Raw genomic sequence first — 12,975 nt, 5'->3', positions numbered from 1 at the left:
GACTGGCTCTCTGCTATTAATTACTAGGTGTTATAAGTTGCTTCATTCATACCCCTAACTAAAATCTAAGTAGTTTAAATACTTCAATACTATGCATTGTATAACAAAATATAAACACCAAATCAATATGTCAATCAATAGCCAATAACAGCAGCAGCTTCCTCTCATTGACTAGGAAGAATATTCTCACAGTAATAAAATCCACCCATTGTTGTTATCCAAAGTAAGAAAGAAGAAGAAAGCATTTGTAAAGCACTTAAAGCTGAACTTGGAAACAAGGAGAAATGAGCAAACCATTAAGGGGAGGATTTGCAGGCCTTCTACTCCTGGATCTGCTCATTGCTTGAACATTGCCTATTGTTGAAGGTCCTTGTTCTTACTCAGAATACTAGCTGTGTTTAGGATAGTAAGAGAGATTGAGAGAGGGTGGCTTCCCATCATGGAACCCTTTACTTGTCTGCTAAATTTATACGCTGCCCATATCACTTTCCAAGGTACCAAATATGTTCCTGAAACTGAATTTCATCCAAACTTTGAACAAGGAAAATAGGATTTCAAGGAATCAAGTATGTGAAACAATGTTAATCCTAGTATGTTGTTGGTCTAAGGAACTCATGAATCAAAACAGGCTAATGGTGATCTTAGCCTGCCCACCAAGAACGGAAACAGACACAAGAGTCATTCAGGATCCAAGCCAAGGATACTACTTAAAGCATCTCCATTCTCCTGGGAGTGGCCATTCCTGAGATGTAATTTCCTCCTAGCACTACTCTACCCATATTCTCTACATCACATCTAATACCACACCTTCCCTGACAGTTACAACAATTAATCAGTGGAACGACTTGCCTCCAGAAGTTATGGATGTTCCAACACTGGAGGATTTTAAGAAGAGATTGGATAACCACTTGTCTGAAACGGTATACAGTTTCTTGCTTGAGCAGGGGGTTGGACTAGAAGGCCTCCAGGGTCCCTTCCAACTCTGTTATGCTGGTATTCTGGCATGTGCCTCTTATATGCTTCTCCCTTATCTATGTTCTTTCCAAAACAGTAAAAAAAAATCTTGAGGGTCATAGGCACCTTTGGAATTTTGAGTCAAGCGTGGGTGTTCTTGCAAAATGGTTGTCATGGTGACTGTGCCCAGGAATAGAATGATATACAAGAGGTAACCTGATGTATAACTATTTGGTGTTCCCTAAAAGCATAAGGTACCCAATTTCTCCTTGATCCCACAGCCTACACTAACTAGGGTGGCATTTTGCTGGCTGCAGCTAGTTTGCAATTTAGGAGCACACTTAGACTTACAAACCTTGCTTGAGGAACAAGTAAGGAGTTTTGAATCACTCCTTCTTATATGCCAATTGCAACCTTTCCTAGAACTGGAACACAGACTAGAATACAGAATAACAGAGTAGGAAGGGACCTTGGAGGTCTTCTAATCTAAGCCCTGCTTAAAAAGGAGACCCTGTACCATTCAGGACAAATGGCTGTCCAATCTCTCCAGTGAGGGACCACCCATAACTGCTGGAGGCAAGCCCTTCCATGGATTAATTGTTCTTACTGTCAAGAAATGTCTCCTTAATTCTAGGTTGCTTCTCTCCTTGATTAGTTTCCACCCGTTGCTTCTAGTCTTGCCCTCGGGTGCTTTGGAGAGTAAGTTGAGTCTCTCTTCTCTGGGACAGCATCTCAAATATTGAAAGACTGCTAGCATCTCACACCTAGTTTCTCTCTTCATTAGACTAGACACACTCAATTCCTGTAACCGTTGACTGTATGCCTTAGCCTCCAGCCTCTTAATCATCTTTGTTGTTTTTCTCTGAACTCTTTCTAGACTCTCAACATCTGCGGCCACAACTGGATGCATTGTTTCAAGCGTGGAATTACCAGTACAGTATAAAAAGGTACTAACATTTCATGTGATCTTGATACTTGATACCTGATATCAGACATTGTGATGCAATTTTGGAATGACAGGATTTGTGCGATGATGTCATGAAACGTTACAATTTTGGCAGCACTGCGGCTTGCCACAGATGCTATTGGGCTGTTCTAACTTAAAAGTTAAAAGTCCGATCTCTTCTTTAAAACTTCTTGGAAGCTGCATTCCTTTCCCCATTCTATATGCTTCATTATAAAATTGCTGTTAAAAAAAGTGTGGGGGAGTCCAACTTTGTCCTGATCAATATGCAACATTTTTTCAGTCAGGCACAGTGACTTGCTTCCATTTCAATTGTCGCTTCCTTCCTGTGTCCTATTCCAGTCAACTGCACACTCTTCCCCTAACAGGTTCTCTGAAAATGTTGGGATTCTCTGCTCTTGTATTAAATCCGATTTTACACATTTTATGACTTGTCATAGTGAAATAATGTGGAATGGCCAGGAAACCTATGATGGGCTTTAGATAAAAGCTTAAGGGGGAGATGAAGGCTTTCTGTTCATAATCCTTGAACTGCTTTGTCAATGTCATTTTTGTGCCATTCTTGAACTCTCATTTGATTTATGGTTAGGCCACTTTTTTAAGACGTGGCATTTGCAATTCTCAAAATGCAGAGGAAGCTATGTCTAGCTTCAAAAGTGCAATATTTTCCATGCAAAAACCATATTATTGTTGTGCAGTTGCTCTGTATGCCAAGTGCTTGATTGCTTTGTCTCAGAATCTCCTAGGATTCTGATACTTTATTTTCGGATCCTTTGAAATGGACAAATGCCTTTTTGCTCTTAGACACACCAATTGATTAAGAGAATTATGCTGGTACGCTTTGCCTACAAACTCTGCAAGCCCTAATGAATTGCAGAACACAGGTAGTCCTTGACTTAGAGCCATTCACTTAGTGACTGTCCAAAGTCACTTGGTGGAGCAGTGGGCTGATGCCTCCTTAAGTAACACCAGCTGCCTGCAATTAGTGCAGGTTCGCATCCCACCAGGCTCAAGGTTGACTCAGCCTTCCATCCTTCCGAGGTAGGTAAAATGAGGACCCAGATTGTTGGGGGCAATTAAGCTGACTTTGTAATAATGCCGCTTGGGGTGTGTGTGAAAGCCCTAATAAGCAGGCATATACATAGAATGAAGGCTACTGCTAAGCTTGTAAGCCGCCCTGAGTCTTCGGAGAAGGGTGGGATATAAATGGGATTAAAATAAATAAATAAAATAAAAATAAATGTGCCCTTACTATGTGGTGGAGCAGTGGGCTAATGCCTCCTTAAGTAACACCAGCTGCTTGTAATTATTGCAGGTTCGCATCCCACCAGGCTCAAGGTTGACTCAGCCTTCCATCCTTCCGAGGTAGATAAAATGAGGACCCAGATTGTTGGGGGCAATAAGCTGACTTTGTAATAATGCCGCTTGGGGTGTGTATGAAAGCCCTAACAAGCAGGCATATACATAGAATGAAGGCTACTGCTAAGCTTGTAAGCCGCCCTGAGTCTTCGGAGAAGGGCGGGATATAAATGTAATAAAAATAAATAAAATAAATAAAGTTACAAGAGAACTGAAAAAAATAACTTATGCCTGTTTTTCACACTTATGACCACTGCAGCATCCCCATGGTCACATGATCAAACTTCGGATGCTTGGCAACTGGCATGTATTTATGTCGGTTGCAGTGTCCTGGGATGATCCTCTTTTGTGACCTTCTGAAAAGTAAAGTCAGTGGAGAAGTAGGGTTCATTTAACCGTGTTACTAATTTAACTGCTGCAGTGATTTGCTTAACAACTGTGGCAAGGAAGGTCCCAAAGTGGGGCAAAACTCATTTGATAACTGCCTCGGCTAGCAACAGAAATGTTGGGCTCATTTGTGGTTGTACCTTGAGGACTACTTGTAATTCAGATTTATAGACCTTAAGCAAAGGAGAGAGCAAAGGAGAGAGCAGAGACATGCTTTTCACAGAGGTTTTTCATATTTATTCCCACAGGGGAATAAATAACAGAATAACAAAATAACAGTTGGAAGGGATCTTGGAGGTCTTCTAGTCCAACCCCCTGCTTTGGCAAGAAACCCTATACCATTTCAGACAAATGGGTGTCCAATCCCTTCTTAAAAACCTCCAGTATTGGAGCACCCACAACTTCTGGAGGCAAGTCATTCCACCGATTAATTGTTCTCAATGTCAGGAAATTTTTCCTTAGTTCTAAATTGCTTCTCTCCTTGACTAGTTTCCATCCATTGCTTCTTGTCCTGCCTTCAGGTGCTTTGGAGAATAGCTTGACTCCCTCTTCTTTGGGGCAGCCCCTGAGATATTGGAACACTGCTATCATTCCTTTCATTAAACTAGACATACCCAATTCCTGCAGCCATTCTTTGTTATGTTTCAGCATCCTATCCCCTAATCATCTTTGTTGCTCTTCTCTGCACTTTTTCTAGAGTCTCAACATCTTTTTTTAGATTGCAGTATTCCAAGTGTGGTCTTACCCACTGATGGGATTCAAATACGTGAACAACCGGTTCTCTGTGTGGATGCCGCTTCCGGAGGTCCATTCTGGGCCTGGGCAACAAAAAAATTAGCTACCATTTCTGCCAAAGTGGTGTGAACCGGCTGAATCTTACCAAACTTTAAACATTGGGGTGTTGTTGTTTTTTTCTTTCTTCCTTTCCCCTTTTGTGCAATATTGCTCATTCCTTGCCTTGGAAAGTCTTATTAACAGAGAAGGGAAAACGTAAACACAAGTAAATAGAAATGCAGTAACCTTTGGTCAAGATATTGTCTTGTCACATTTGAAATGTAGTCTGCAATTTTGTTTCCTTTTTGTCCCCTTCAATTCAATTAAAAAAAAAGAATTGTGAAAGAGAAATGAGCTGACAGTGAAGGATTATAACAGCACATCTTACATGGTCACCTACCAGCCTGCGGTGAATTCCACATGTGCATCAAAGAAGCCTGTAATCTGCCCTGAGGCCACTTTCCAGCCTTCAATGCGAGCTCGGATCAAACCTTCTCTTTTCTGGTTACGGACGACCTTCACCAGGCCTGGATATCTCTTGTTGACGTATTCTTCCAGTGGTGCCTTCAATTCTTCTAGAAGGAGAAGTGAAAACAATGACCAAATGCAAGAAGCTTGAGTGCCTAATTCACAGTATACATTCAAACAACTTCTCTATCTTCTTTCTGAGGTTCTCCAAATCCACCACAACAGCAACAGCAATAGCACTTTGACTTATATGCCATCCTTTAGTGCTTTGCAGCACTCACCGAGAGGTTTATAAATCTCAGCATATTGTCTGCAACCATCTGGATCCTCATTTTACTGACCTGGGAAGGATGGAAGGCTGAGTCAAGGCTTGAGCCTGTCAGGATCAAACTCCCGGCAGTGGGCAGAATTAGCCTGCAATACTGCATTCTAACCACTGTGCCACCAGGGCTCTCAACTAATAGTAATCTGTTGGATGGCTTACCATACTTTTGAGAAAGGAAAGAAAGGAATATGTTACCATATCTTGAAAGAGGCAGAAATCTTTGAAAGGATCCACTCTCACAAGGTATGGTCTGGCCTTTGGGGTATCTTTCTCCCACCGTCTGTGATTCCTTGCCATAAAAAAAAATATTAAGTGTAGTTCCCAGCTAATCAAAAAATGTTTCATCTGACACTTGGACATTGTTTCAATTGATCAGCTGAGTTACATTGGCAATTAGCTTAGGCTTAGGATTTTCTTAAATAGAGGTGAATGGTCATTTTGGAACCGGGCCATGGAAGTAGTGGGTGAGTGTATGTGTCTGCTTACAAGCGCAAAGCTGTGTTTGTGAAAGTGGTGTGCACACATGTATGTGTCTGCAGCTATCCTGTCTCCCCACCCCCACCTCGCTGTTGCTGTCTCCACTGGTCCACTGAGCTGGAAAGATTGGAGACCTCTGTTATAGAAGAATCTCCAAAGTGTTGTATAGATCTCAGGATACAGTTTGGTTAACTCCACAACATTTCCCATGATATGTTGAATAAGAGGGAATTAGCTTAACTTTATAAGCCATAGTGGTGCAGTGGTTAGAATGCAATACTGCAGGCTACTTTTGCTGACTGCTGGCTGACTGCAGTTCGGCAGTTTGATTCTACCAGCTCACAATTGACTCAGCCTTCCATCCTTACAAGATCAGTAAAATGAGGACCCAGATTGTTTGGGGCCAATATGCTGACTCTGTAAACCACTTAGAGAGAGCTGTAAAGCACTGTGAAGTGGTATACGTATAAGTCTAAGTGCTATTACTATTTATACAAAGTTAGATAGGGTTGCTAGATTGAGAAACCCCTACTGCCATCTTGTAGTCATCTGAGTTTTTGCAATCCCATTCTGGTGGCACTCATTTAGGGCTAATATAATCCCCATTGCATAGTTGACTAGATCAATTAGCTGGGCAGTTTTCCTTTTTGGAGTTAGCACAAAATGCTAACCCTTTTTCATTCTGACACAACTAAACATGTATAGGAATGCAACCATAGAGCAGTTGACTAAGTGGCCAGCTGCAAATGAACTAACTGCTTGGATGGAGTTTGGGAGTTATCATCAGGATTTAAATTAAGATCTCTTAAGTCACTGTTCCACCCAAGCTATTATCTAATGGTAGGGCCAGATCTATTTAATGGCAGGGCAGTTTCTGCTGTAGACAAGTTGAACTACTAATGTGTGTTTATGATTCAAAGAAGAACAAAACCAAATGTAGGTAATGATAGAAGAGAATATTTATAGCTCAGGGTTGAAATTTAATTTAATTTTAATTTATTAATATTTCTATACCGCCCTTCTCCCGAAGGACTCAGGGCGGTGTACAGGGCAAGAATAAAACACAGAAATTTACAAAAAATAAAAGATAATTAAATACATGCCCGATTAAAAATACAGTTAATACATGATAAAAAAACCCAATAAAAATAGTAAAAAACCCCACCAATCCCCCCTCAGGCCAGGCCGGCTTGCTCGAACAAGTATGTTTTCAGATCGCGGCTAAAGGAGCGAAGATCGGGCGCCGTCCGGAGCTCAACCGGTAACTGGTTCCATAGCTCCGGGGCGCCCACAGAGAAGGATCTCCCCCTGGGGGCCACCAGTCGGCATTCTCTGACTGGTGGCACCCTGAGGAGGCCCTCTCTGTGGGAACGCACAGGGCGGAGGGAAGTTGACGCCGGCAGCAGGTGTTCCCTAAGGTACTCCGGACCCCTGCCATGTAGGGCTTTAAACACCATTACTAGCACCTTGAATCTCACCCGGAAGACAACTGGTAACCAATGCAGCTCACGGAGCAGAGGTGTGACATGGGAGTATCGGGAGACTCCCAACACAAGTCTCGTGGCTGCATTCTGTACCAGTTGGAGCCTCCGGGTGGTCCTCAAGGGAAGCCCCATGTAGAGAGCATTGCAGTAGTCTAGACGAGAGGTCACGAGTGCGTGAGTGACCGTGCATAAATCATCCCGGCTTAGATAGGGCCGCAACTGGCACACCAGGCGAACCTGGGCAAAAGCCCCCCTAGTCACAGCCACCATGTGATCTTCCAAGGTGAGCCGTGAATCTAGGAGGACTCCCAAGTTGCGAGCCCTATCTACGGGGGGTAATAATTCACCCCCCATAGAAAGAGATGGAATATCTGAATAGACCCGGGATGAAGGTATGCAAAGCCACTCGGTCTTGTCGGGGTTGAGTTGAAGTCTGTTCCTCCCCATCCAGACCCGAACCGCCTCCAGGCAACGGGACATCACGTTGAGGGCATCACTGGGGTGGTTTGGGGTCGAAAGAAAAAGCTGGGTATCATCAGCATACTGATGATACCCAACTCCAAAGCCACGAATGATCTCACCCAGCGGTTTCATATAGATGTTGAACAGGAGAGGCGAGAGGACCGACCCCTGAGGAACTCCACAAACGAGAGACCTCGCGGTCGACCTCTGCCCTCCTGTCAACACCGACTGCGAGCGTCCCTGGAGATAGGAGGAGAACCACTGTAAAACCGTGCCTCCCACTCCCAATCCCCTGAGACGCCGCAGCAGGATACCATGGCCGATAGTATCGAAAGCCGCTGAGAGGTCTAATAGGACTAGAACAGAGGAATGACCCCTGTCCTGAGCCCTCCAGAGATCATTCACCAGCGCGACCAATGCCGTCTCCATGCTGTGCCCGGGCCTGAAACCCGATTGGTACTGGTCTAGATAATCCGCTTCATCCAGGACCAAAGGGAGCTGATGCGCCACCACACTCTCAACAACCTTCGCAAGAAAGCGAAGGTTGGAGACCGGACGAAAGTTGTTCAATACAGCTGGGTCCAAGGCAGGCTTCTTGAGGAGGGGCCTCACCACCGCCTCTTTCAAGATGGCAGGGAAGCTACCCTCACTCAAAGAAGCTGATATAACTGCTTGGAACCAGCTGCGTGTCCTCTCCCGGGCTGCATAAACCAGCCAGGAAGGGCACGGGTCCAATAAACATGTGGTGGAGCTCAGTCTCCCCATAATCCTGTCCACTTCCTCCGGAGTCACAGAGTCAAACTCCTCCCAGGTGACTCCTCCCGCCCGTGGGGTTCTTGGTGCTTCTGATTTAACTAATGATGTTACCTAGTTTGGTAATGAAATGTCTGTAAGGAAACCACCAAGCTCAGAGATCTCTAAGCGCCCCATACGAAATGTAGGTGTGTCCATACATATTTTTGCAAGCCAGATATTTACCCATTTTCTTAATCATTTTTTATTTTATTCAAAAAAGTAAAAATATAAAGCACCATTTAAAAAAAACAATAAGAAAAAATAGAACAAGCAAGACATTAAAAATAAAAAGGTGCACTGAAAAAAGACTAATACATATACACACATTGTCCTCCCTAGTTAAATTCTGATTTGTATATTACAACAATATTAGTTTCCCACCACTTGAGAAACAAGCCAAAATAATGTCAAAATATTAAACTACTAATTCTATATACAAATTGTTAACCTGCCATCTATATATTATATTAATAACAAAATAGTTAATAGGAAGAACAGCAATAATAAAAAACAAGATTAAAATTCCAAAACCCTCTGTTAACAAACTGCTATTGTAATCAACTCATAGAAAACTTACCACGGCTTCTTAACTATCCCAAATCATCCCCAAAATTAACCCTCATGGGTCCTGGATCAAATATCCTTATTTGTTTCTTAATACCATCTCTTATCAGTTATTGTCTGATTAAATACAATAGATCCAATCTTTAAAGTAAGTCTCTTTCTCATATATTTTTTTAATTGCACATCTAATGCAATTCTTCCATTTTCTATCTGCCCAGTTCTCCTCCTGTTTTTTATAATGTAACAATCTTGGAATGCCAAAAGCAGTGGCCAGCAGCTACTATCTAATGATTTAGACATCACATCAAATCCAATTTAATGGCACCAAGTTCTATTTATGATTTCTAGTTCTGGTTAGTTGCCCAGTGACATGCTTTACTGATCTTGGACATGCCATAGTTTGGAGCACTAATTTGATGAGATCACAATAGCTGTACTGAAATTTCTGAAATAAATTGAAATGTCATCTTCTTACAGGATTTGGACATCAATTCAGAAACATATTAAGGCAATGAGGTAGAATACAGATAGCATCTTACAACAGCCGAGTGGAAAATATCACAGTGGTTAGCCAAAATGCTAAAAACAGATGACCCTATTTGACACTAATATTATCTACAAAATAGATGGAGATTCCATCACACTCCACACTAATGTGGAATATACAAACATGGATTTTCTTGAACCTGGCAAAAGTGTCATTGTGTGCCAAGGTCAAGGATTTGATGAGCTGACCATAACCAACCCACCAACGATTGGCACCACAGCAAAGTAATACACTGGCTAAAGTTGCCACATGGACCAAAATGTGGCTTTCATTCAGTAACTTGGAAAATTGTTTCTAATTTGAGACAGGCTATAAATCAAAGGAAGATTTTGTTCGAGGCATTCCGTTCTTTTCATTCCTTTGACTTTCTCTACATGTATACTTTTTCTCTTTTTTTTTTTTGTCTTCCTGAAGCTGCTAGTTGTAAAAGTACTTTTTCCAAATGGCAAATGGCCTTTCTTTGTTTTTCCTTGAAGATGATTTCCTTCTCACTGAGGAAGTGAAACATCTTCAAGGAAAAGCAAAAAATAAAATAAAAATAAATGTCCAGGTTCCTTTTTGAGAAAGCACCTTTGGGACAACCATGACCTGGAGGATTGAGAATCTTCATAGACACGAAGATGCTTGTGTTTTCAAGGAGGAGAAGAAAGAGGGATGAACAGGTGGAGGAGAAGAAGGGGAAAGGGAAGGGGGAGGAGAAAGGGCAAAGGAAATAAATCTCCAGGTTTGGCATTAAATATGTGGGCAATATGATTTCCTAGCCATTTCTGATTCTTGCCCAAAGGAGAAAAGACAATCCTTAAATGTTCAGATGTAAAATATGGGCAAAGTCATCATAGAATTAGTGACATTTAGATTCATATCATGGCAGACAGCCAGCTGCTATAAAGACTGCTATGAAATAAAAAAACAGAAATGAGATTATTGGAGAAAGGCCATTAGAAAGGACTTTTTCTTTAATGACTCAGATTCCATTGCCACGCCTGGTCAAGTTAATTTCAGCCCAGATTTATGTCCTCCTCCTTCACCTTTCTTGGAATGCTAGGCTCAAGGTCAAAGGTTCTTCTGAGTTAAAAAGATTGGATAGCATGGGACAGAAAACGTCTCTGCCTGAGAAAGAGGAAAACTCTTTCAGTTTAACAACTTAGTTCCCACACTGCACTATATATGGTTTGCTTAACCATGGTTGGTTAATAGACATTTATAAAGACACCCTCAAGTCAATTTCAACTCCTGGGAGTTGCATTGGACATGTCAATGCAGTTGTTTTGGCAATAACATGGAAGTGGTTTGATATTGCCATTTTCTGAGACTCTTTTTGATTTCTGATTTTGTCTACGTCCCAAGAATTTCCTAGTGGTTTTCCTTCTGAAGAAGGAAGCATTCTTAGCTTCTGAGCCCAAGCAGATGGGCCAAATGCTGCTACATGATAAAATGTAAAAAAATAATAATAATCTACCCAATGCCCCTTTCCCAGTTTTCCTAGTAGTAAATCATGGCAGTGAGAGTTACACCATAAGGAAGGCTGAGCACCAAAGAACTGATGCTTTCAAATTGCTGATGCTGGAGAAGACTCTTGGGAGTCCATTGGACTGCAAGGAAATCAAATTCTATTCTATTCTATTCTATTCTATTCTATTCTGTTCTGTTCTGTTCTGTTCTGTTCTATTCTATTCTATTCTATTCTATTCTATTCTATTCTATTCTATTCTATTCTATTCTATTCTATTCTATTCTATTCTATTCTATTCTATCAGTCAATCCGAACAGAAATTGACACTGACTGTTCTTTGGAAGGACATCTACTGAAGCTGAAGCCCAAATGCTTTGGCCACCAAATGAGAAGAAAGGACTCATTGGATAAGTTGGGAAAGATGGAAGGCAAAAGGAGAAGGAGAAGGCAAAGGATGAGATGGTTAAATAGTATCATCAACACAATGAACATGAATTTGGGCAAAGTCCAGGAGACAGTGGCGGACAGTGAGGCCTGGTGTATTGTGGTCCATGAGGTCACAAAGAGTTGGACATGATTTTTAGCAATTGAACAACAAATGCCCCTTTCCTGTTACACTCTGTCCCAATTGGGGAGAGTGAGGGATGATCTGGGTTTCAGCTTTTCAGAAAATGTACAAGCACATCCATTGGGCCATTTCATTAAAATTCAATTAAGTTTCAGTAAAGTGGAGAAGAAGGGGAGGGAAAAAAATCTTATTATAGTCGTTTTATGAGAGCTACCACCAATAAATGGAATCTTACTTGCATTTAACAAATGAGTTTAACTGATTATTGTGTGAAAGCTGAACACATTTAGAAGAAGAAAAATGATAAATATATAGCAATCTCCTTTAGAGTTTAGGTGGCATTCTAGGTATTAAAAAGTGGGGAACTCATTTAAAAGATGAAATCTTTCCTCTTTCATTCAGCAGCCAGGATCTACAAGCCAGCAGTGGATCAAATTTGGACCAGCTGTTCTATTTAGTGATCCAAAACAAGGCAAACACATTCAGCATTTGGGAAAGGCTTGGGTGGGTCCACTCACAAAATGGCTGCCATGGGAAACTAGTCCACTTAGAAAATGGCTGCCTTAGTGGAGCTCCATATGCCTATTGATCGGGAGACAAACATTTCATCAGAAGGATATTTTTCACCAACCCAGTAGCAGAAACATGTTGGATGTTTTAGTTCAGTGAAAAATACATATTTTTTCCCCTTTCACACCATTTTCCTCTTAGTTTCTACCATCCCAGCAGGGTGACTTCATGGAGACCAGATACGCTGCAGGATGCTATGAAGGGTTGACAAGCTGTCAGCTTCTACTTAATTTTACCTATCTTTTTATTTTTTAAAAAACATGATTCAAAAAAAGAGTAATTCTTTGATTAGAAGAATATTAAAAAGTTAGGAGGGGAGCCTATCAGAGGGCACACAGGGCACACTGCCTATCTAAATGATTCCTGTCATCAAACCTCACATTTGTGCACAGTTCAGTGAATTCATGCAATGTAAACAGCAAATATTTTGTTTCTCAAATTTAAATATATTTCAATGTTGCAAATATGCAACACAATGTATTTAAAGTCAAGCTGGAGCTGATTGGAGCCCACATTCTGTATTTTCCACTCCCACTTCAGACCTCAGAGAGTGGAAATTTGTTTTCAAATTTGTATTATAATACAGGTAGTCCTTGACTTATGATCACAATTGAGCCCAAAGTTTCCATTGCTAAGCAAGACACTTGTTAAGTTGTGCCATCTTAACAACCTTTCTTGCTACAGCCGTTAAATGAATCACTATTGTTAAGTTAGTAACACGATTGTTAAGTGAATCTGGTTTCCTTATTGACTTTGCTTGTCAGATGGTAACAAAAGATGATCACATGACTCTGGGACACTGCAGCCCCCGTAACAACTGGCAC

The 12,975-nt window shown here is 41.4% G+C and overlaps 1 protein-coding gene across 1 annotated transcript in view; it reads right to left on the bottom strand.

The window, feature by feature from the left end:
- Positions 1 to 12,975, bottom strand: part of GALNT17 (polypeptide N-acetylgalactosaminyltransferase 17) — a gene marked incomplete at its 5' end in the record, with an annotated part of 307,617 nt that overhangs the window by 144,346 nt on the left and 150,296 nt on the right. Inside the window, one exon of the mRNA XM_081333857.1 lies at positions 4,839 to 5,013. Within this exon, the coding sequence (XP_081189983.1) occupies positions 4,839 to 5,013 (175 nt within the window). The remainder of the gene's footprint in view (positions 1 to 4,838; positions 5,014 to 12,975) is intronic.

The sequence above is a fragment of the Vipera berus genome (assembly GCF_964194415.1).
Source record: "Vipera berus genome assembly, chromosome: 1".
Lineage (NCBI taxonomy): Eukaryota > Metazoa > Chordata > Lepidosauria > Squamata > Viperidae > Vipera > Vipera berus.
Note: the sequence above shows the minus strand (reverse complement) of the source record. Positions and strands in the feature narration are given on the sequence as shown.